The 25,428-nt window shown below is 42.1% G+C and overlaps 1 protein-coding gene across 1 annotated transcript in view; it reads right to left on the reverse strand.

Moving 5' to 3' along the window:
- tm9sf3 (transmembrane 9 superfamily member 3) overlaps nucleotides 1-25,428 on the reverse strand; it is a 153,997-nt gene that overhangs the window by 39,165 nt on the left and 89,404 nt on the right. Inside the window, exons 9-10 of the mRNA XM_043678647.1 lie at nucleotides 18,399-18,529; nucleotides 8,017-8,156 (exon numbers count right to left, since the gene is read on the reverse strand). Of these exons, the coding sequence (XP_043534582.1) occupies nucleotides 8,017-8,156; nucleotides 18,399-18,529 (271 nt within the window). The remainder of the gene's footprint in view (nucleotides 1-8,016; nucleotides 8,157-18,398; nucleotides 18,530-25,428) is intronic.

Below are 25,428 nucleotides of genomic sequence, written 5' to 3' on the forward strand. Positions count from 1 at the left end.
TTCCTATAGTGATCAAAACTGCATATTATATTCCAAACGTGACTTAACTGAAATTATATATAGCTGCAACATGACTCGCCAACTTTTATATTCAATGCCTCAACTGATGAAGTATGCCATATGCCTTCTTTACCAACTTTCAGGACTTGCACCCCAAGATTGCTGTTTATCAATGCTTCTAAAGGTCCTGCCATGTACTGTACACTTTTCTCTTGTATTTGACCTCCCAAAATGCATTACCTTACACTGTTGTGGTTCTGTTTGCCGAGCTGGGAATTTGTGTTGCAGACGTTTCGTCCCGTGTCTAGGTGACATCCTCAGTGCTTGGGAGCCTCCTGTGAAGCACTTCTGTGATCTTTCCTCCGGCATTTGTAGTGGTTTGAATCTGCCGCTTCCGGTTGTCAGTTCTCTGTTTTGTCAGGGAATTCCTAGAGGCATGGCACTCATCCACAGATTCAATCAATATGCACATCGACCTGGACCCAATATACCGGCCACTGCAACGGACAGCTGGAACTGACAACCGGAAGCGGCAGATTCAAACCACTACAAATGCCGGGGTGAGTTGTTGTCTGAGAGTGGCTGTTGGTTTGTGTGCTGTTATGAGTCCTAGTGGTCGCAGTAGTCTGGCTGTCAGTTCGGAAATGCTCTTGATATATGGCAGTGTGGCTAGTCCTTTGGGTTGCGGCATGTCCTCGTTCCGTTGGACAAATTCCCAGCTTGGCGAACAGAACGACAACAATGAGCACCCGAGCTACAAATCTTCTCACAAACTTTGAATTACCTTACACTAGTCTGCCATTTGCCATTTCTCTGCCCAACTTTTCAACTGATCTATATCCTGCTGTATCCTTTGACAAATCCATAACTCCACCAATTTTTGTGCTGTCTGCAGACTTAATCAGATCACTCATGTTCATCCAATTCATTTATATATTATAAAACAACAGATGTCCCAGCACCAAGCCTTGCAGATCTTCACTGGCTACAGAGTCCAGTCAGAAAAACACCCTCCCACAACTACACTCTGTCTTCTATGACCAAGCCAGTTTTGTATCCAATTTTCGAGGAGAAAGTGAGGTCTGCAGATGCTGGAGATCAAAGTTGAAACTTTATTGCTGGAACAGCACAGCAGGTCAGGCAGCATCCAGGGAACAGGAGATTCGACGTTTCGGGCACAGGCCCTTCTCGGGTGCTCATTCCTGAAGAAGGGCCTGTGCCCGAAACGTCGAATCTCCTGTTCCCTGGATGCTGCCTGACCTGCTGTGCTGTTCCAGCAATAAAGTTTCAACTTTGTATCCAATTTGTCAATTTACTATGGATGGCATAAAGTTTAATCTTCTCGATCAGCCTACCAAGACGGACCTTGTTACATAGAGTCATATAGTATGGAAACAGACCCTTCGTCCAGACTAACCACATTCCCGAACTAAATTAGTCCCACTTGCCTGCATTTGGCCCGTATCCCTCTAAACCTTTTCTATTCACGCACTTATCCTCATGTCTTTTAAATGTTGTAACTGTACCTGCAACCACCATTGCTTCGGGCAGTTCATTTCACACATGAATCACGGTGTTTTAAAAAAAGTTCCTCTTCATGTCCTTTTTAAAACGTTCCCTTCTCACCATGAAAATAAAACAAGTTTTGAACTCCCCCACCCTAGGGAAAAGACCCTTACTGTTCACCTTATCTATGCCACTCATGATTTTATAAACCTTTATAAGGTCACCTATCAACCTCCTATGCTCCAGTGAAAGAAGTCTATCCAGCATCTCCTGACAACCCAAGCCCTCCATTCCCAACAACACCCTCGTAAATCTTTTCTGAACCCTCTCCAATTTCCTAACATTCTTCCTCGAGCTGGGCGATCAGAATTGCACACAGTACTCCAGAAGAGGTCTCATCAATGTCCTGTACGTCCTTAACATAACATCTCAACTCCCATTCTCAAATACTTTACTAAAGTCCACGTAGACAACATCCACTGCCCTACCACCTCAATTACAGAGTCATGGAAATGTACAGCACAGAAACAGACTCTTTGGTCCAACTCATCCATGCCGACCAGATATCCTACATTAATCTAGTCTCATTTTTGCCAGAACTTGGCCCATATGCCTCTAAACCCTTCCTATTCATATACCCATCCAGATGCCTTTTAAATGTTGTAATTGTATCATCCTCCACCACTCCCTCTGGCAACTCATTCCATGTATGCACCACCCTCTTCGTGAAAAGGTTGCCCCTTAGGCCCCTTTTAAATCTTTCCACTCTCACAATAAACCTATGCTCTCTAGCTCTGGACTCACCCACCCCAAGGAAAAACCTTGTCTATTTACCCTATCCATGCCCCTCGTGATTTTATTAACCTCTGATGTTCCAGAGTAAATAGCCTCAGCCTATTCAGCCTCTCCCTATAGCTCAAGCCCTCCAACCCTGGCATCATCCTTGTAAATCTTCTCTGAATTCTTTCAGCTTTCACAACATCCTAAAGCAGGGAGACCAGAATTGCACACAATATTCCAAAACTGGCCTAACCAATGTCCTATACAACTGCAACATGACCTCACAACTCTTATACTCAATGCTCTGACCAATAATGCAAAGCATACCAAACACCTTCTTCACTATCATAACTATCTGCAAATCCACTTTCAAGGAGCTATGAATTTCAATCTAAGGTCACTTTGTTCAGCATCTTCCTCACAAAACACAACTAAATTTGAGAGACTAGCTCTCCCTTGCATTAAGCCTCGCGGACTATCCCTAATAAATTTGTTCTTCTCCAAATGAGTAAATCCTGTCCCTAAGAACATTCTCCAATGATTTCCCTATCACTTGTCTATAATTTCCTGCAATATCTTTGTTGTTCTTCGTAAAGGAAGAACATTGGTTATGCTTCAGTCTCTGGGACCTCGGCTGTAGCTAAAGAAGCTACAAAGATCTCTGTCATGGCCCCAGCAATTTCCTCCCTTGCTTCCATCAGACCCTGGGGATTTATCTATTTTAATGTTTTCAAGACACGCAAAATCTCTTCCTTCTTAATATTGACATGACCCAAAATATCAGCATACCTTAAATCTTACCATCATTAACATCCTTCTCCTTGGGTGAATACTGATACACAGTACCCATTAAGGATCTCAACCACTTGCTCCATACAAGTTCTCTCCTTTGTCCTTGAGCGGACCTACCCTTTCTCAGCTAGTCTCTTGTTCTTATTATATGTATTCACCTTAATTCTACTTGCCAAGGACATATTATGGTCCTTCTGGCCTTCCTAATTTTTATTTAAGTTCTCCTTTTATATTCCTCAAGGGCCTTATTTTATCATATAGCTTCAATCAACAAGACAATGAAAATACTTGGGTTACGTACCTTCAAAAAAGTTACTGTGCTGTCACAGTACTGCAATGATGCTCGAAGTCACAAAATACATGTGCCCGATATACTTTTGTGACTGATCATGATAAACCATCCTTCGTCATCCATTTTGACACTGACATCATCCATTCACCAGCTTGGCTACCAAGCCTGCTCCATTCCTGTCTTTTTAATCAGAGCCAGACAATTACATGCAATGGTTTATCTAACAGCTATTACACGATGAGCTCTGGCATCCTCTACCCATAATGCTCTATTGCTCACCTACAGAATCTTTGGTCACATTAGCCAATAACATGCCAGATTCTACATATACGCTGACAAAACAACTCTATCCCATCACTATCTATCTCGACTACTTCAGTGCCTTTGGTTTGTCATGTTACTCGCCTGGCATCCAGAACTGAATAAGCAGTTGTGTCTTGCAACTAAACATTTGGAAGACTAGGACACTGTCTCCAGCAGCTACTAAAAACTGCCACGGATTTTCCCTGGAGACATGACAGAGTCACAACATAGATACAGGTCCTTCAGCCCAAGTTGTCTTCACAAAGCCGTCAAGAACTCAGAGACAATACCAGACTAAATCAGGGTCCTAGACTAACTACACAAACACACAATGACTGCGGCAAGACATACACCATATTATGGACTACAAGGCAAAGTGAAGTAGAGTTGCTGACAACAACGCATCCTTCCCTGATGGGCTCAATTTACTTTATGCTCATTTTGAACAGGTTAGTGAAATGATGTCACCTGCCCCAATAGCCTTGGACCTGTACCCACAGTCACAGCCACAGCCGTCAGATCGGCCTTCTTGAGAGTTTGAGTTGAATTTGGCCAGAGAGAGTATATAAGGAGTGTAGTAAGGGGCAGTCACCGCTGTACACCCAGATCCTGCACAGACCAGCTGGCAGGATCATTTGCCAACATCTTTAACCTCTCCTTACTATAGGAGGTTCCTACCTGCTTCAAGACGACCTCTATCATACTGTGCCACAGAAAAATCAGGCAATGTGTCTTAATGACTATCTCTTGGTGGCTCTGACATCCATCATTATGAAGTGCCTCACATCAACTCTAGCCCCCAGACTGCCTCAATCCACTACAATTCACTTACTGGTGCAAAAGTTCAACGGCAGACGCCATCCCTGGCACATCTGGACAATGCCAGGCTCCCATTTATTGACTTTAGCTGGGACGTCAACACCATAATTCTAAGCAAACCTAGGATTCTGCTCCCCTCTGCAACTGGATCCTCAACTTCCTTACCTGCAGATCAAAATCAGCAAGGATAGGTGACAACACCACGCCCACAATAATCCTCAATACCGGTGCCCTGCAGGGCTGCATACAAAGCCCCTTACTGCACTCCTTATATACTGTGTGGCCAAATTCAACTCGAACTCTATTTACAAATTTGCTGATGACACCACTGTAGTGGGTTGGATCTCAAAGAGACAGAATACAGAAAAGAGATAGACAGCTTAGTGGCATGGTGTAGAGACACCAATCTCTCCTTCAATGCCAGCAAAATGAAGGAGCTTGATCATCGACTTCAGGAAGCAAAGTGGAAGATACGCCCCTGTCTGTATAGGTCGTTCTGCTATAACACGCGATTCGTTAACATAAATTCACTATAACATGATTGACGAATTGGATGGGGACACGGTTTCCAAAGCGCAAAGTTTAAAAGCATGCATTGGTTATAATGCGATTCTAGCCCCATTAGTTTCAATGGTGCTGCTACCACACGATTTTCTAATAACATTGGATTGCAAGAGAACAGAACTACCACATTATAGCAGAACTGACTGTACCAATGATGCTGAGGTGGAGATGGTAGAGAGCTTCAAGTTCAAGGGATAAATATCACCCATGTACTCTGGTCCATCCACGTCAATACTACAGTCAATAAAGGACACCAATGCCTCTACTTCCTCAGAAAGCTAAAGAAATTCAGTATGTCCACAATGACTCTTGACAATTTTTACAGGTGCACCACAGGAAGCATCCTATCTGGGTGCATCACAGCTTGGTATGACGACTGTTCTGCCCAACACTGCAAGAAAATACAGAGAAGTGAACACAGCCCAGTCCATTGCAAAAACCAGCCTTCCTTCCATTAACTCCATTGACACTTACCACTGCCTCGGGAAAGCTGCCAATATAATCAAAGCTCCCTCCCACTCCGGTTATATTCACTTTCACCCTTTTCCATCACATAGAAGATACAAAATGTTAAAAACAGGCAGCAGATTCAAACGGCTTCAAGAACAGCTTCTTCCTGCTGTTATCAGGTTTATGAACTGATCAACATTATAGTTGATCTTTCTCTGCATCCTCTCTGTAGTTAGAACATAATACTGTGTGTAGTGTTACATCACCCTGATGAACGTATGTAAGGTATGATTTGTCTGGTTAGCAAACTTTTCACTGTACATGTGAAAATAATAAATCAAATCAAATCTTTACTAACCAACAAACACCAAGCTACACTAATCCAATTTACCTGCTCCTGGACAACTGCCTACGATGCCCTTGCATCTTAAGTGTTCACCCAGATGCTTAAATGTTGCAAGAATATATGCTTCCAACAGCCTCTCAGGCAATGTTTTCCACATTTCTACCACCGTCTGAATGAAAAATGTTCCTTAGTTACTCCTCACTTTAAACTTGTAGCCTCTAGTGTTAGACATGTCTGTCTTGGGGAAAAGATTCTCATGGTCTACCTTATCCAAGTTTCTCATATCTTTTGCATACCTCAATCAGATCACACGCCTCAGTCTCCTCTGCTCTAAGCAAAACAAATCCAGCCTATCCAGACTCTCCTCATTACAGACTTTCCATTACAGGTAACATCCTGGTGAATCATCTTTGCACCCTCTCCAGCGCAATCACATCCTTCCAATAGCATGGCGAACAGAACTACATGTAGTATTCTGACAGCAGCCTTAACCATTTTTTTAATGAAGTCGTAATAAGAATTGCTTGCTGCTATGTTCTATACCCAGCTTTTGAAAACAAGCAACCAGTACACCTTCACACGTAGGGGGGGGAGAGTCGGAGGGGATGTCGGATGGGCCGGCTTTTGGGGAGGTCGGACAGGGAGACTGCAGGTTCCTTGCACCCGTGTGTGTCTGCTCAGAAACAAACCCTGAGACAGAGAGGGGGAGCAAGGCGGGCAGAATGAGGGAAAAGGAAACTTCAAAAAAAACTCAGACTCCCAGAGGTGAGGCATTGAATCGATTAACTGAATAATCAATCATCCGATTGAAATAGTTCCCACCCATCTCGCTTGGATAATCGAGGTTCCTCTGTACTGACACACTGTGGAGCTTTTGTTATCTTCTCCATCACGAAGACTGCCTCCAAACATCCATAGTCTTGAACTCCCCCAAACTCAGCTGCTAATGTCCTAACATACTCCATCTCCTGTTTACCTATCAGTGACCCATACTGGGTCCTGATTAAAACAATCATTTAAAGATTCTCATCCCTGTTTTCAAATCTTTCTGACTTCCACCATCACCATCTCGGATCTCCAGCCCTCCGACCTTCAGAGATGATTGCACCCGGCCAATTCTAGCCTTTGTTATCCCTTCCCTGACTCTAATGATTCTAACTCCTCCAAGACTAGCAATTGCACCCCCACCTGCCTCAATCATAAGCTCTAAAATTTTCTTCAGAAACATCTCTCTCTCTTTCTCTTCCAAAATATTTCTTAAAACCTGCCTCTTTAAACAGACTTTTAGCCATCTGCCCTAAGTAATTCTCAAGTGTTATATTCTGTTTGGTACTTGTTCGTCTGTTTACTGTTCATCAATAGTTTGAACATCTGCTCATGTACTCAGTACTATGTGCCCTAGACTGGTCCCAAAGACAACCTGACTACATTCCACAGTATAGATAAGGTTGATTCTTAACAGTACAGCTGATGTCATGAAGGAGAAGAAGCAGTGGCATAGAGGTTATGTCACTGTACTAGCAACCCAGAGTGCTAGGCTAATGATCTGGGCAATACTGAAGAGGAGTTTTATGGAGGTTGAAACTTGAACTTTGTTTCTCTCTCCACCCATGTTGTCAGACCCAGTTTCTGCAGCACTTTGTTTTAATATTCTGCGGTCAGAGCTCAAATCCTTCCGTAGCAGATGGTTAAAATTTGAAATTAAAATCTGAAACTTAAAGCTAGTCGAATGGTGATCATGTCGATTGTTGTAAAGACCTGCCTGGTTCACTAATGTCCTTTATGGAACACAATCTACCACCTTACCTTGCCTGGCCTACATGTGCCTCCAAGTCTTCAGCAATGTGGTTGAATCTGAACTACCCTCTCTAATGATCCAACAAGTCATTCAGTTCAAGGGCGATTTGGGATGGGCAACAAATGTTGACCGTACCAGTGATTCCATTCCCCATGCAAGAATAAAAAAAATTCAAGGTGTCCAATGTCATTTCAACAACACAAATGAAACTGCAACCTGTTCAGACCTCCTCCATAACGTTTAGCTGCACACATGCAAAACTGAAGTTTTAACAGATCTGAAACATGTAAAAAGCAATTTACTTATTTAACTTTTGAAGAACAAATCATCCATATCGCAATATTTAATGCTGTCCTGTGTACTTACCACTTCTTTTCTGGAATTGGGCGTGGTACTGCATTAACACGACAAGGAAAGTTGGGCTGTCCCGACATGTTCCGACCAAGAATAGTGCCCACCAAGTTCAGTGGAAGGATGACAAAAAAGCAGATGCAGCACACAGCAACCTTTGAGAAGAAATGGTACATTCAAAAAATCAACTCAACTTGACTTCAAACTTTGCTTATATTGCACATTGGAAACATTTTGATAATTTGTAAATCCAAATCAATATAAACTCACATCAGTGTGAACAGCACCCACTGCGATCGTATACATGTAACTGCCAGTGCTGCACAGTCTTTATAAAAAGTGAGCTCAATCCATAAAAATGGAGATTATTCTGAATTTACTTGTACAACATAGGAATGATTAATGGACACACTGGATCCAGTAAGACGGGAAAATTCAAATGGAAAAACAGACGTATTAAGATATGAACATAGCTAGAAAATCCTGCCATCACAAAGCATACAACTGATCTGCAATGTCTATTCCTGATCACTGAGCATCCCTTGAAAACAAGTGATCTCTTGCTATAGACAGCAATGTTGGCCACGAGTCTGTCATTCTTGTATTTTAAAGTAAGGGAAAGGTGAACCAATTGCTATTTTTAAAAATCTCTGGCCTCAGGTTTTTGTCCTTTATTATTCTTCTCCCCAGCTCACAAAACAAGCTTGAAACATCACTGCTTATTCACATACAATTCAACAGAAGCTGCCCAGGTATATTTAGATTAATAAAACCATTTAAAATAACACAAGTGCATTCTAGATTGGAATGACATGGCCATCCTGACAAAATGCAATAACCTACATCCAGTTCACTAAGGGAAAAGGTCTGAGCCTAAACAGTGAACGGAAAAGAAAAAGGAATTTTCAATTAGATATCCCTGGTTAATTCATTTATCCAACTTGAGATCCTCTGTCCACCATTAGAAAGACAGTGTACATGCGCCATCCAGAGGCAGTTTGAGGCACTGGCATTCATAAGCAGCACTCAAGAACACAGCACAGGTTCTTAAGGCAGCAAGGGAAACTTTATACTGGCACTTTTTCTCTGTTGTTTATGTATCGATGTGGTTATCTCATATTTATCTTAATCGGCGGGCCCAGTATTCAGTTCTCAATTCAGAGGAGTACAGTTGGGAGGAGATTGAGCGCTTTGGAAGCATCATTGACAGTCAACAATGAGATGCTAGAAGACTGGAGGATGGCTAATTATTTCAGAAAGGTGGTAAAGGAAAGTCAGGCAACAACAGACCAGTGAGCCGGATGTCACTGGTGGGTAGGTTGTTGACGGGGATTCTGAGGGAAATGATTCCAGTATTTAGAAAGGCAAGGGCTGATTAGGGATAGTCAACTTGGCTTTGGGATGCGAAATCATGACTCATTAACTTGACCGAGTTTTTTGAGCAGATGACAAAGAAAATTGATGAAGGAAGAGTGGTAGAAGCTGTCTATATGGATTTCAGCAAAGTATTCAACAAGGTTCTGCATGATAGACTGGTTAGCAAGGTTAGATTACATGCAATCAGAAAGCTGCCAATTAGACACAAAATTGGCATGAAGATAGAAGACAGAGGAAGGTGGTAGAGGGTTGTTTTTCTAACAGGAAGCCTGTGACCAGTGGTGTGCTGCAAGGATCGTTGCTGGGTCCATTGCGTTTTGTCATTTATGGCATTGATTTGGATATGAATATAGGAAGTATGGATAGTAAGTTTGATACCAAAATTGGTGGTCAAGTGGACATTGAAGGTGACTATCTCAAAGTACAACAGATCAGATGGGTCAATGGGCTAAGGAATGGCCAACAAAGTTTAATTTGGATAACTGTGAAGTGTTGCATTTTGCTAAGGCAAACCAGTGTAGGACTTATACAGTTAATGGTCGGGACCTGGGGAGTGCTGCCGAACAAAGAGACCGAGGATCCAGGTGCATAGTTCCTTGAAAGTGGAGTCACAGGTAGACAGGGTGATGAAAGTGGTGCTTGGCACGCTTGCCTTCTTCATTGGTCAGTGCATTGAGTGTAGGAGTTGGGATGTCACGTTGCAGCTGTACAAGACACTGATGAGATCATTTTTAGAATACTGTGTTCAATTCTGGTCTCCCTACAATAGGAGAGAAGTTGTTAAACTTGAAAGAGTTCAGAAAAAATTTACAGGAGTGTTGCCAGCATTGGAGGGTTTGGGTTATAAGGAGATGCTGAATTGGCTGGGGCTGTTCTCTCTGGAGTGAAGACTGAACATTATGATTAGATTAGATTCCCTACAGTGTGGAAACAAGCCCTTCGGCCCTACTGGTCCACACCGACTGTCTGAAGAGTAACCCACCCAGACCCATTTCGCTCCGACTAATGCACCTAACACTACGCAGACACGGGGAGAATGTGCAAACTCCACACAGACAGTCGCCCGAGGCTGGAATCGAACCTGGGACCCTGGTGCTGTGAGGCAGCAGTGCCAGAAAGAAATGAGCCAAATGCTGGCTAATGGGACTGGAGTTTTAAAAATGTATTTGTGGGACTTGAGCGTCGCTGGCTGGCCAGCATTGATAGCCAATTCCTGTTTGCCCTTGAGGTGGTGATGGTGGTGAGCTGCCTTTTTGAATTGATGCAATTCATTGCTGTGGGTTGACCCACAATGCTGGTAGGGAGAAAATTCCAGGAGTTTGACCAACGACTGTAAAGGAACGGCGGTATATATCGAAATCAGGGTGGTGCATGGCTTGGAGGGGAACTTCCCAAGTACCTGCTGTCCTTGTCCTTCTAGATGGAAGTGGTCATGGCTTTCGAAGGTATTGTCTAAAGATCTTTGCTGAATTTCTGCAGTGCATCTTGTAGATAGTACACACTGCTGCTACTGAACACCAGTGGTGGAGGGAATAGTATTTCTAGATGTGGTGCCAATCAAACAGGTTGCTTTGTCCTTGATTAATTTAGGATATCTGATCGGCATGGATGAGTTGAACCGAAGGGTCTGTTTTCTGTTCTATATGACTATTGTTCTGGATCAGTTTTGGAATATGTTCGGCATGGACGATTTGAAACAAAGAGGCTGTTTCCTTGCTGTATAACTCTGACTCAATGACACCAAGCAAAAGCAAAACTTGCTTTTCTGTCACATCTTTTATGATCATCAAATAAAACAAAAAGGGCTTAAAAACTGAAATCTCCTGGCCTGATGAACTGCATCCCAGACTGCTGTGGGAATTTGCAGAGGCTGTGACACAAATTTTTAATTCCTCTCTGTTTATAGGGGAAGTGCCAGAGAGTGGAGTATAGCTAATGTAGTTCCACCTTTTAAGAGAGATGGTAGAGACGAACCAGGAAGTTACCGTTGAGTCTCACGTCACTGGTAGGGAAACTACTGGAGAAAGTTCTGAAGGAGCAAATTAATACTGACTTGGAAAGGCATGGTTTTGTGTTCAACATGATCTTCCTTTGACATTTGTTAGAATTTCTTGAAAATGTGATCAAGTGTGTGGATGATGGAAATTCAGTTGATATAGTTTGTATGGATTTAAGCAAAGCTTTTGACAAGGTCTCACACTGAAGACTGATTAAGCACATGGAATTCAGGGAAACTTGGTGAGATGGATTGGAAACTGGCTTAGTAATAGGACAAAGGGTAGTGGGTAGAAGGCTGTTTCGGTGATTGGAGGTTGGCATCCAGCAATGTACCACAAGGATCAGTACTGGGACGTTAATTGCCTTTTATAAACGTACATGTAACAATGAAATGGGTGGGGAACAGAACGAAGGGGAAGAGAGATTGATTGCTGGAGTGATTAATAGTGAAGAAAATGGTTGTAGGTTACAGGAAGACATAGCTGTGTTGGTCAGACGGACAGACCAATGGCAGATGGTATTTACCACAGTTAAGTTTGAGCTAACGCACTTTGGAGGAAAAGACAAGACGTTGGGAGTATTTAATGAATGGCAGGACACTGGGTAACAGAGGGACGTGCGAAAATTATTCACAGATCCCTGAAGTCAAACGAGTGTCTGAATAGAATGGTTAAGGTGGTATGTGGGATACTTGCTTTAATCAGTTGTAACATACAGTATAAAAAAGAGGTAATGTTGGAACTGTACAGAACGCTGGTCATGCCTCAACCGGAGTAATGTGTGCAGTTCTGGTCACCTCATTACAGGAAGGTTATGATAGCACTAGAATAAGTACAGAAGAGGTTCACCTGAATGCAGCCTGGGTGGAAAGATTGAGCTATAAAGACAGACTAGATAGGCTTGGAATGTTTATTTTAGAGCAGAGACGGCAGGGGTGTGGGAGGACATGATTAACATTATGAGGGTATGGACAGGGTGAATAGATAGCTGGTGCTCCTCTTGGTTGAGGGGTCAATCATGAGGACATGTTTTTACAGTAAGGGACAAGGGATTCAGATGGGATTCAGGGGAAAACAAACTTGCTCACTCAAAGGGTGGAGGGGATCTGGAATGCACTGCCTAGAAACCTCACAATCTTTAAAAAAAAAAATTTGGATGAGCATTTCAAATGTCATAACATTCAAGGATATGGGTTAAGTGCAGGAAGCTGGGATTACACTTTTAGTAGCAGTTACGTAGGTGCCGACTCGTTGGGCCAAGAACCTTTCCCCTGCTGTACGACATGCCCGATTCATGCCAAGTCAAAAAACTATTTTTTATATGCAATCACTATTAAGATGTAGGAAATATCACCAATTTGTACAAAGTTAGCTCTTACAATCCAAAAATTGGCCAGAATACTTGTTTCTTTTAACCTTTTTTCAAATCAATATGTTGAGAGGGCTCTTGTGGTAGAGAGTTAGCATCCCGAACGCTGAACCAAGAAACCTGAGTCCCACCTGTTCCAATGGTGTGTAATAATGTCTCTGGGCAGGTTGATTAGAAAATATCTAAAAGATTAGCGAAATGCTGTTACTAATAAACTGCAACCAACTGAACAAAGGGGCTACACAGATGAAGGGGTCTGTGTGGATTCAAAATAAAATCAACTTGTTCAGTGGGCCCTCTTGGGGTGCAGTAGTAACGTCCCTAACCCCTGGACTGAGACACCCAGATTCAAATCCCACCTGCACCAGAGGTGTGTGATAACATCTCAGAACAGTGTTTTAAAAAAAAAAGTCCTTTTTTCCTAATCAATGTAAACCCAGGCCTCCTAGTCCAGGGTTGGGGACACTACCACGGTGCCACAAGAGGACCCCTCGAGTTAACTCACCTGCACTTCTTAAACTAATGCCGAGAAGCATCAAACCATTTCTACCCAAAAGGACAAACAAGACCTTGGTTTAATGTTGTACTTGAATGATGGCACCTCTGACAGTGCAACAGCCCTCAGAATTACACTGAAGTATGAGCCGAGATTGTTTTGCTGAAGTCTTGAAATGGGACTTGATAACACAACCTTTTGATTCAGACGAGTGCTATTAACGGAGTCTCATTGTCTGGAACATGGCAGGGATGCAATGCGCTCAAAGAGAACCCCAAGACAAATCAAGTCTACTAGTTCTTGGCACACCAGTTATATCCTGATGCACAAAACTTCAGTTCATTTTTTACTTAGAATCTCCAAACACTAGACCACTACTCCCTAAATTCCTCAAGCCTTTAAAGATCTCCATCTTCTGAAACTGATAAATCAATGCTTTGTTTCGGTTTTTGATACTCTTGCATGTCCTCACACTTCTCCACTGTAACCTAACTCCTGTTACCATCTACACCCTTTTACTTATGTTGGGCGCAATGAGATTATGATTTCACCAGCTCAAAACTAAAACCATCCAACTGAATGTGAGGATGGTTTTGGATTATTAAGAGGATTTTGAAGCAAAGAATAAATGACAATAGTGTTTGAGGTATGAATCAGCCTAGACTGTTCATACCTTTAGTCACAATTATGGATATTGTACAATGGAAGGCATTGAGGGAACCATGAGGGTGGTGGGGGTGGTAACAAATAATTGGGTAAATAATAAGCAAAAGTATGCATAAATAGGTCATTGGCAATTTGGCAAGATGCAGCCAGCAAAGTCCAGAGGCATCAGTGCTGGGGCTTCAACCACAGTGTATTCATAATCTTTACAATTAGCTGGACCTAGAGACTAAGTACATGATCAACTTGACAGGAAAAACAGAAAAACAGCTTATTAAATAAATAGAAAAAAGGCTGCAGAACTCAACCTCCGAGTCTTGGTCAAAGAGTCACAAAAAGGCAGCAGGCGGACACAGCCAGTGATTAGGAAAAGTGAAACGTTGCTGTTTATTGCAAGGGGAATTGAACATAATAAGTAGGAGCAGGAGTAAGCCATTCAGCCCTTCAAGCTTCTTCTACCTTTCTATACAGTCACAGCCAAATTCAGCGCGGCCTCAACTACAATTTCTTGCCCACTCCCAATAACCCTTTAACTCATTACTAAAATAAAAATCTGTCCATCTCCTCCTCAAATATACTCAGTGTCCAGGCATCCACCATACTACAGATTCATGACAGTTTGAGAGAGTAATTCTTCCTCATCACTTTTTTAAAATCGACCATCCCTCGGCCTAAAACTTGTCATTGTAAATTGCCCCACAAGTGGATAACATCCTCTCTACATTTACTTTGTTCAAACTCTCTTCACAAGTCAAGCCTCTCATCTCTGGAATTAATCTCATGAACTTCCTTTGAACTACCTCCAATACAATTAAATCCTTCCTCAAGTAAGGGGACCAAAACTGCATGCATACTCCAGATGCAGTCTCACTAGTACCTTGTACAGTTGCAATAACACTTCCCTAATGTTATACTCCATTCTTTTGGCAATAAAGATAAAAGCAGAGATATTTTTCCACTGCTGCACGGCATTAACGAGACCACATTGAGATGACCACATCTATTGAACTGGTAAGAAGACCAAAACAAAGGTTCAGAGGATTGTTCCTGAGATGAGGGGTTACCTTATCAGGAAAGTTTGAGTCCATATGTACTGGAGTTTATTGAGGGGGCAAATGACCTTCTTCTGCTTCCAATACATACGTGCAGTGACTTGGGAAAAGGCAAAACGGTAACCAGTGTTTCAAAATGGCAACCCAGCAAACTAGAATATTGCAACCGTATTAGACTACCAATAAAATTGATCACAAGGAACAAATTAAAAATTACCCAGTGTTTAAGTAGACTAATAAATGGCAGTCAAATTGGTTTCAGTAAGAAATGGTCCTTTCTGATGGGAAGCCTATCATGAATGTTGTCGAGCGTGTGTTGCTGGAAAAGCACAGCAGGTCAGGCAGCATCCGAGGAGGTGAGTCAATGTTTAGGGCATACCCCTTCATCAGGAATGAGGCTTGTGGACTGAGGGCTGAGAGATAAATGAGAGGGAGGTGGAGGGGAAGGTAGCTGAGAAAGCAATAGGTGGATGAAGGTGAGGGAGAAGGTGATATGTCAGAGGGGGGAGTGAAATAGATGGATGGGAAAGGTGACGGACAGGTCAGGAGGGCCGTGCCGAGTTGGAGCCTTGGGATTGGGATAATGTGGGGGGTGGGGAAATGAGGAAGCTGTTGAAATCCACATTTAGTCCATATAATTGTATGGGATCTGAGGTGTTCTTCCTCCAGGTGTCGGGTGGTAACTCATAAATGCTGGTCTGGCTTACAGGCAGCATTCTTATATGACAGTTCAGGCCCCATTCCAGGAGGATATAACTTAACCTGACACTTCAGCGCAGCAATGGAGGTGATATATTCCAAGGGACACTAAACCAAACTGACTGCAGTAGAAGACGCAAAATGCTTCACTGAAAAGCAATGAAAGCATGTGATATCCTGATCAACATTTTTTCTCTCAACCAACAGCATCTTTCACACTGGCCATTCATCTCCTTGTTTTGTGACCTCAGCTGCTTTGCATGTCTAAAATACAGGCAATCACACTTCCCAAGTAATTTCTCAGCTATGAAGTACTTTGGGATATTCTGAAAGGCCCAATATAAGCCCAATTTATTCCTTTTGATGCACTTAGAAAGGCAGGTGATGACATATTAGTTATGTCACTAATCTAGTCATCCAGAGATTAAGGCTGAGCCACCATGCTGCCCACCAGCAAGGGAATGTTATTAGAGCTGAAAATGTGTTGCTGGAAAAGCGCAGCAGGTCAGGCAGCATTCAGGGAACAGGAGAATCGACGTTTCGGGCATAAGCCCTTCTTCAGCCATTCCTGAAGAAGGGCTTATGCCCGAAACGTCGATTCTCCTGTTCCCTGGATGCTGCCTGACCTGCTGCGCTTTTCCAGCAACACATTTTCAGCTCTGATCTCCAGCATCTGCAGACCTCACTTTCTCCTCAGGGAATGTTATTACCTTGGGGTGATTTGCTGAGGAGAACACCCCAAGAATGGCTGGACCTCCCTCCTGATAAAAAGCTTCAGATTCAAACAAATAGTCCTGGTAGACAATACCCTGAATTATTGGTTCAGTGGTTAGCACTGCTGCCTCACAGCACCAGTGACCCAGGTTTGATTCCATCCTGGGGTGACCACCTGCAGGTGCTCGTGTCTGCATGGGTTTCCTCCAGATGCTCAGGTTTCTTCCCACAATCCAAAGATGTGCAAATTTGGTGGACTGGCAATGCTAAATTACCCATAGTGTTCAGGGATGTGTAGGTGGGGTGCACTGGTCATGGGAGATGCAGGGAGGGGGTGTGTGATGCTCTTCGGAGGGTCAGTTTGGACCTGTTGGGCCAGGTGGCTTGTGTCCACACTGTAGGGATTTTATATTTAAAAAAAAGCCAAGCTGCATTTGATGAATTTCAATATTCATGAGATGCTGAATGCTAGGAGAAAGTATTAGAAGCATTAATTCATGTGCCACTGATCTAGTTAGAGAGAGGCTGGACAATCTGAGAATGATACCAGACGACAATTGAAGTTGAACATCCATTATTAAAGGTAAAGGAATATATCACTTTTATCATAAAAATCAGATAAAATGAAGGCTATCTTGCTGAACTGAAACTTTACATTGCTCAAGTCACATTGAGTGCTCCATTCAGTTTTAGAAACTGAGTCAGCAAAGTGCTGCATTCTGGAACAGCAAATCAGAGCAGGACTTATACACTTAATGGTAAGGTCTAAGGAAGTGTTGCTGAACAGAGAGACCTTGGAGTGCAGGTTCATAGATCCTTAAAAGGAGAGTTGCAGATAGATAGGATAGTGAAGGTAGCACTTGGTGTGCTTTCATTTATTGCTCAGAGCATTGAGTATAGGGGTTGGGAGGTCATGTTGCTGCTGTACAGAACATTGGTTAGGCCAGTTTTGAAATATTGTGTGCAATTCAGGTCTCCCTGCTATAGGAAGGATGTTGTGAAATTTGAAAGGGTTCAGAAAAGATTTACAAGGATGTTGCCAGAGTTGGAGAATTTGAGCTAGAGGGAGAGGCTGAATAGGCTAGGGCTGTTTCCCTGGAGCGTCAGAGGCTGAGGGGTGACCTTATAAAGGTTTATAAATTCATGAGTAGCATGGATAGGATAAATAGACAAGATCTTTTGCCTGGAGTTGGGGAGTCCAGAACTAGAGGGCATAGGTTTCCGGTGAGAGGGGAAAGATAGAAAAGGGACTTAATGGGGCAACATTTTCACACAGAGGGTGGTACTTGCATGGAATGAGCTGCCAGAGGAAGTGGTGGAGGTTGGTACAATTGCAGCATTTAAAAGGCATGTGGATAGGTATATGAATAGGCAGGGTTTAGAGGGATATGGCGAAAGTGAGGACTGCAGATGCTGGAGATCAGACTCAAGATTAGAGTGGTGCTGGAAAAGCACAGCAGGTCAGGCAGCATCCAAGGAGCAGGAAAATCAGCCTTTCAGGCAGGAGCCATTCTTGATGAAGGGCTCCTGCCCGAAACATCAATTTTCCTGCTCCTCGGATGCTGCTTGACCTGCTGTGCTTTCCAGCACCACTCTAATCTTAGAGGGATATGGGCCAAGTGCTGACAAATGGGACTAGATTAGGTTAGGATATCTGGTCAGCATGGATGAGTTGGACCAAATGGTCTATTTCGGATTACAGGGATAACCCTTAATGGTAGAGAATACTACTGAGAGTGAATACTGAGAGCAAAGTCTTGATACTTTAGCTTTAAAATTATTTAAGAGATACACAAAATACCAGTGAGCAAGCTGAAATTAGTTCAAGACTAAACTCAGCCTAATGGTAAGGAAGAAGCCTGCATATAACATCATTCAATACTGAAAGAATATCAAATGTATCGAATGCCAGTCAAATCTACTACAAGTCAGTAAATCTTTGGTGTCGGGAACAGCCATCTATGGGTGGATAAGATAAACTACTTTGTGTATTTACACTCATTTTTGTGAAGACTACCTAACATGCTTACCATTGTTCCAAAAGGAATAGCTCGTGAAGCATGATAATACATTGCAATGAAATTTATGAAGAATGCAGTTCCGCACACCATGGCTGGGATCAAGAATGCTCCAATGAACATCTGCTTTATCCACCTTCTGCCTGTTTATAAATAAAAAGTAGAAAGCCAAAATTAAAGCTCATTTCAAACAACTTCACCTATTCACAGAGAAAGCAAGGAACTGCATTTACATAACATCTTTCACAGGCCAAGGAAACTCAAATGACTTTCCAGTTAATAAATTATATTCCTCCCGACGTGCAGCAAATGTTTCATTCTCTCAAGTTCCCCAAACCTGACACCAAAATGTGTTGCTGTGCGTGCGTGGCAAATTGACCTCTGCCTGGCCGAGGTAGAACACCACCAACTCCTGGATACCTACACCTTGAACATAACCACCAGTGAACATCAAGCCTTTGTTTCAAAGATTGTCACTGGCAAGCACCTCTAAGCACAGTCCACAAATCTACTGATTTCTGCCTCCTTTATTGGATCCTCAAACAGGACAGCTCCATGAGGCCACTGTTTCAACCTGTTCTGTGTACTCTAACTTGTATCACTCAGAACTAATTTTTTCGCACCTTGTCTAGTCTCTACCCACCCCCTTGTGACTCTTTCAATACCAATCGGTCACTAAACTGTTTCCTAATTGAAATTGACGAATTTTCTCGGCACATCTATTCTCGAGCGGGAAGGCTCCAATGCTATCATTTCTCTTTTGACCGGAAACCCAGTCACACTCCACCCCACACCACTTGAACTGGTTCTCACATGGAACAATTTCTCCCTTGTCTCAATTTACTTGTCCCAATGCAGGACGTTGTCATGGAAACCTGCACAGGTCCCGTGTGTGTTTTTTTTGAGAGATACTTGGAACATTCCTTGTTTTGGTCATACTCAGGTCCACTGCCTCACCCCTTTTGTCTGTGACTACGTAACTTTATTCAGGGGTCCAGGTAAACAATAACGTGCTCGCAATTCTTTAAATTTAGTACACTGCACTCACTCTGCTCTACATGAAGTGAGGAGAAACCAGGAAATTACAGAACCGGCAGTGTAACATTGATGGTGGGGATGTTACTAGAATCTATTGTCATTTAAGAAAGACATGTGTTAATAAAAGAGAGCAGCTGGCATGGGCTTGAGAGAGTCTAGCTGGCAGGGGGGTGGGAACTTATGCAGGGAGACAGAATTGAAGGAAATAAGGGCAAAAACAAAAGACAGAATGGGAAATGAGAAAAGTGATTCAAGGTCAAGAATCAAACAGGATTATAGCACAAAATAATACAAATGGGATTAAAAACGTGAAAAAGACAAATCTTAAGGCCACGTGTCTTAATGTGCAGAACATTTGCACAAGTCCGTGTGGATAAATTAACAGCACAAACAGGTAAGTAAGTAAACAAATAAACATTAATACAATCTGGCTTAAAAAGCAGAGCTGATGATATGAAGCTGTTTAGATTTCAGTAAAGGGGACAAAGGGATTGATTCTGACAGAAATATAGAGTACGAGAATATGCTTGTGGGGAGGCATGCAAACTCATGGTAAATGCTTCGATAGATATGTGAAGACAAAAAGAATAGTGAAGACAAATATTACAGTGAGGAGTGGGGCAGCTTATAATGAGGAACAAAGAAATAGCAGCCCAATTAAATACAGATTTTGGTCTGTCTTCACAATAATAGTTCAAATATTGCCCCAAAAATGTTGGGGAACACAGGACCTAACGAGCTGGTGAATTGGAGAATATTATTAGTAGGAAAATGGCATTGGAGAAAATGGTGTGATCAAATGCTGAAAAATATCAGTGCCTGATAATTTACATCCTGGAGTATATAAGTGCTCTGGAAATAGTGGTCATCTTTCAAGATTCTATGGACTCTGGAACATTTCCTATGGAGTGGAAGATAGCTAATATAACCCCACTAGAACTGGGGTTAGCTAGAATTGGTCGTGGGGAAAATGTTGGAGGTCATTATAAAAGATTTAATAGCAGAGTATTTGGAAAACAGTGACAAGATCAGACATAGTCAGCATGGATTTTGGGTGGGAAATCATACTTTCCAAATCTACTGGAACTTTGAGAGGATGTAACTAGTGGAGTTGCTATGCGGGAAGAGAATTGGAAAAATTGTTTTTTTGTTTCCTGCATGCCAACCAGGCCTCTAACCATGCCAGGACACTACCTTAATCCTACATGCTTTAATTTTACATACTCAACTCTTACGTGGAACTTTATCAAAAGCTTTCTGAAAGTCCAAGTTAAATTCCATATTTAAAGAAACATGCAGAAAAAACGAGAGAGAAAACTGACAGGGAGTCCAGAGCAAGGAGTCACAGTCTAAGGATACAAACTAGGCCACTGAGGACTGAAACAAGGAGAAATGTATTCATTTAATGACTGGTGGGCATGTGGAATTCTTTGTCACAGAAAGCAATTCCAAACAAAACATAATGTTTTCAAGAATTAATTAGATATAGTTTGCAGGGATCAAAGGGAAGACAGCGGGAATAGGTACCGAGGGAGCTGATCAGCCATGATCATATCAAAGGCCCCGAAGGCTTGAAGAGCCAAATGGGCCTACTCTTGTTCATTTTTATTCCATTTCTCGGACTTGTTAAAGGCAAACTGCACCAATCTAACTTTAATGACAGTCATAAAGCATTGAACCAGTCCAAGCCGAACATACTCCCACCTACTTGGTCACAGCCCATATCCCTCAAAACCTCTCCTATTTTTGTACTTATCCAAATGTCTTTTAAATGTTGTAATTGTACCCACATCACCCCTTATATCTTTTTTAAACCTTTCTCCTCTCACCTTAAAAATGTGTCCCATAGTCTTGAAATTCCGCCATACTAGGGAAAAGATAACTATCCATAGGGGCTCAGTGGTTAGCACTGTTGCCTCACAGCACCAGGGTCCCAGGTTCGATTCCAGTCTCGGTTGACTGTCTGGGTGGAGTTTGCACATTCTCCCAGTGTCTGTGTGGGTTTCCTCCAGGTGCTCCAGTTTCCTCCCACAATCCAAAGATGTGCAGGTCAGGTGAATTGGCCATGCTAAACTGCCCAAAGTGTTAGGTGTACTAGTCAGAGGGAAATGGGTCTGGGTGGTTACTCTTCGGAGGGTCGGTGTGGACTGATTGGGCCAAAGGGCCTGTTTCCTCACTGTAGGGAATCTAATCTAAACTCATTATTTTATTAACTTCTATAAGGTTGCCTCTCAAACAAGGTGACAGAAAAGGGTGATCAACGTATTGAAGTAAATATTGTCTTTCATAACTTTTAGAAGGCATTCAATGAAGTGTTGCAAAGGCAGTTTAAGACGGAAGCCCATTTAATTGAGGACAATGTGGTAATTTGAATGCATAATTGATACTCTGACAGGAAGCAAAGGGTTGATGTTATGTGGACGTTTTTGGCAGTAAGCTGGTTTGTTGTGGTGCTCCCAAAGCATTAGCTTTGGTCCTGTAACTCTTGTAAATGATCTGGACTTGGGTGCAGGGAGAAGCGTTATAATACTTAGAGATGGTGTGAAGCTTGGGAAAGTAGATCATGATCCTGACAATACCCAGTCAAAAATCAGTTCCTTAGAAACTGATGATGGGAGGAGACAGGATATTGAAGACAAGGCTCAATATTTATTTATTTTATTTCTGTGTATCACAAAAAATTGTGGTGCCGAATTTGAGATGGTAGCGTAACTGTAAATAACAAAAGCAGCAAAGGAGCAATGGAAGTGACAGGATCATGCAAGCATAAGCAACACTGCAGACCAAATAGGAGCCAAATAGAAACTTCATGAGTGCTTGGCATTCCTCACATAAAAGTACGCCTGGGGGTCAGCTATTCCTAGAGGTTACATAAACTCTATTTAAGACAGTGTGAAACAAGTGGTGCTGTTTAAATAGCAATGGAAGGGAACCAAAGGGCAGTTTCCATTCCTCAGTTTTCCAGCAGTAATAGAAGCCTATTATTGGGAGGATGTGAAAACATAGCAAATGTGTGATTCAATTACCTTCAAGATTCTCACACTTGCGCGAACTAACCAGATCACTCTGCATCTCAGCTAAGGCGACAGATGAGTTGCAATTTGATTCAGGAATGAAAAGAAAAAAAGCCAACCATAATTCATGGAACTGCTAAGTTAGCCAGGGAAATATCTCGGATAGTATTGGACAGAATGTCATGCAAAATCTTCTGCAGTTGAATGGCCAATCATTTTCTGGTCTAGTTTCAAACTCAAGTATAAGCCAAAATCAGAGATTCAAGCTCACGAAGCTCATCTCTTAACATCCTGAATTTCTAACTGCATCCTAAACTGACATTCTGGTCTTCATTACCTTGCCTGGCAAGTCAGTGGAAAGAATTTCAGGGAGTTTAGAAGGCACTCAATTTTTTAAAAATAGATTTTTCACAGTGTGGAAACATTCAGCCGAACAAGTCCACACCAACCCACCAAACAGCATTCCACCCAGACCTAATCTCCTCCTCTACCCCTGTAACGTGTAATCTGTTAAATTTATTTCTACCTATTCTTCACTAATTTTCCTTTATGTTTGTGGCTGCCCCAAAGCAGTATTGCAGTAGCTCCTAGACATTTACATGCAATCGAAAATACTAACCATCACAAAGGAATTCCTATGAAACAATGACACAATATTTTTACATCATGGATAAAAAGACCAAGTGTTGATTGGGAGGGTGTTATTTGCACTGTGTGGTGGATGAGTGAGCATTGTTGAAGCTCCATGAGGGTTCTTCTGTCTTTAATATGCTTATCGCAAGTACAAAACGCGAGGGAGGACTTAAAAATACGGTTACAGATGTTTTAGCTCTGATTCACAACAGCAACTAGAAAATCAATTTTTACAATATTCAGTTCAACTACAACCTTTGTTTATGACTGAGCTTTTCAATCAGAATGACTTCTCATGATACAAAAACAAATTGGAGAATCTCAGCAGGTCTGACAGCATCTGTGGAGAGAAAATAGAGCCAGCATGTCTAGTCCAGGAACCCTTCTTCTAATATTCGAAATGTTAAGTGATTTCTCTTCACAGATACTGCCTGACCTGCTGAGTTTCTGAACCAAGTTCCGTTTTGTTCATTTCAGATTCCCGGCATCTGCAATTCTTTGTTTTATTTTAGGAACCTTCCATAGAAGGTCAATTAAGGTGATGAACAGCCAGGGAGCTTTGCTAGGTAAATCAAAGAGTAGATGAAATTCCACAGCATAATTATAATGGTAAATTTTAAAATAAGCTACGAAAAACTTCCAGTAAGTTATCCAAACAAGTTGGGCAGATGGATGTTTGCTTTAAAACTTTATTATTTTTTTCCTCCAGAGAAGATGAGTCATCGGTATTAATTTTTAAAATACCCAGAATATTTCAGTGTTCGACTAACACCACAAACACCAGTTCAGCTGCTGCATGCAGTAAAATGTAAGCAGGTCCCATACTACCAAAATCCAGTTGTCCACAGATTATCTTACCACAGTGATCATTACACTTTATAATGGAATACCATATGGTGCTAACAAAATTAGCAACAGTAAAAAGCCATTTGGATGAACAGACCCAGCCTTGTTGTTTAGTGGAAAAGCGCAGCAGGTCAGGCAGCATCCAAGGAGCAGGAGAATTGACGTTTCAGGCACGAGCCCTTCTTCAGGAAGGGCTTCATTCCTGAAGAAGGGCTCATGCCCGAAACGTCGATTCTCCTGCTCCTTGGATGCTGCCTGACCTGCTGCACTTTTCCAGCCACACATTTTCAGCTCTGATCTCCAGCATCTGCAGTCCTCACTTTCTCCTTGCTGTTTAGTGAACAAGCTTCCTTTTTCACCACAAATTCTCTCTTTAACCCGTTTATGCTGTCCCTTTTGATTGTTTTCCTATGAGATTTAATCCATAACTCCTCTCCATTCCACAACAGCATTATAGATTAGTCCCTAGTTCCTTGAGAGTTAAACTTATTCTCTTGGCTCTTCAACCTTTGCTTTTATAAGTTTGCTTGGCTTAATTATGTTAATTCTTTTCAATCTTAAAAATATCCATTTGGCCATCTCAAAATTTTCCTGTTTTTAATTAACTATGGATTAACCTATTCCAAGAATTTATTCTTAATTCAGGACTCCAAGAATGGAATTGTGCTTATCATCAGCTTCTCTAAACATGTATATTGCACCAAAACCAAGAAGAAAATCAAAGCTATCCTAAGAGTAAAAATCCACAAGACAGCTGCAGCCTGAGGCCTCCCCGACTCATGCAACAAATAAAAACTTTCCAATTCAATTAATGCATTCAACAGCTTCATGAATGGTTCCAGAGTTTTAATCTGAGATCCCCAACAATCCATCCATTTGCTGATCACTGTGAGAGATACTCTCTGGAATCGTCTTACATTTGATTGGCTTGACCCTGAGACCAATCTTCCAGTCAACAAGATCAAATATATTTCCTCATTGGTATCAAAATGCAAATATATCTTGATGGTGCTATTAACCAAAACCAGATACATTGCTTAATTCACATACTAATCTTTTGCTCACAATTGTTTAGCTCTGTTTATCTCATGAGTCATGTTCTACAGGCCATGATGTGGATGAGCCAGTATTGGACTGGGGTGTACAAAGTTAAGAATCACAGTCCAACAGGTTTATTTGGAAGCACTAGCTTTCGGAGCGCCGCTCCTTCGTCAGGTGGTTGTGGAGTCCAAGATCACAAGACACAGAAATTATAGCAAAAGGTTACAGTGATAGAAGTCTTTCATAGAACATAGAACAATACAGCACAGAACAGGCCCTTCGGCCCATGATATTGTGCCGAACTTCTAACCTAGATTAAGTACCCATCCATGTACCTATCCAAATGCCGCTTAAAGGTCGCCAATGATTCCGACTCTACCACTCCCACGGGCAGCGCATTCCATGCCCCCACCACTCTCTGGGTAAAGAACCCACCCCTGACATCGCCCCTATACCTTCCACCCTTCACC

This window comes from Chiloscyllium plagiosum, chromosome 38 (genome assembly GCF_004010195.1).
Source record: "Chiloscyllium plagiosum isolate BGI_BamShark_2017 chromosome 38, ASM401019v2, whole genome shotgun sequence".
Lineage (NCBI taxonomy): Eukaryota > Metazoa > Chordata > Chondrichthyes > Orectolobiformes > Hemiscylliidae > Chiloscyllium > Chiloscyllium plagiosum.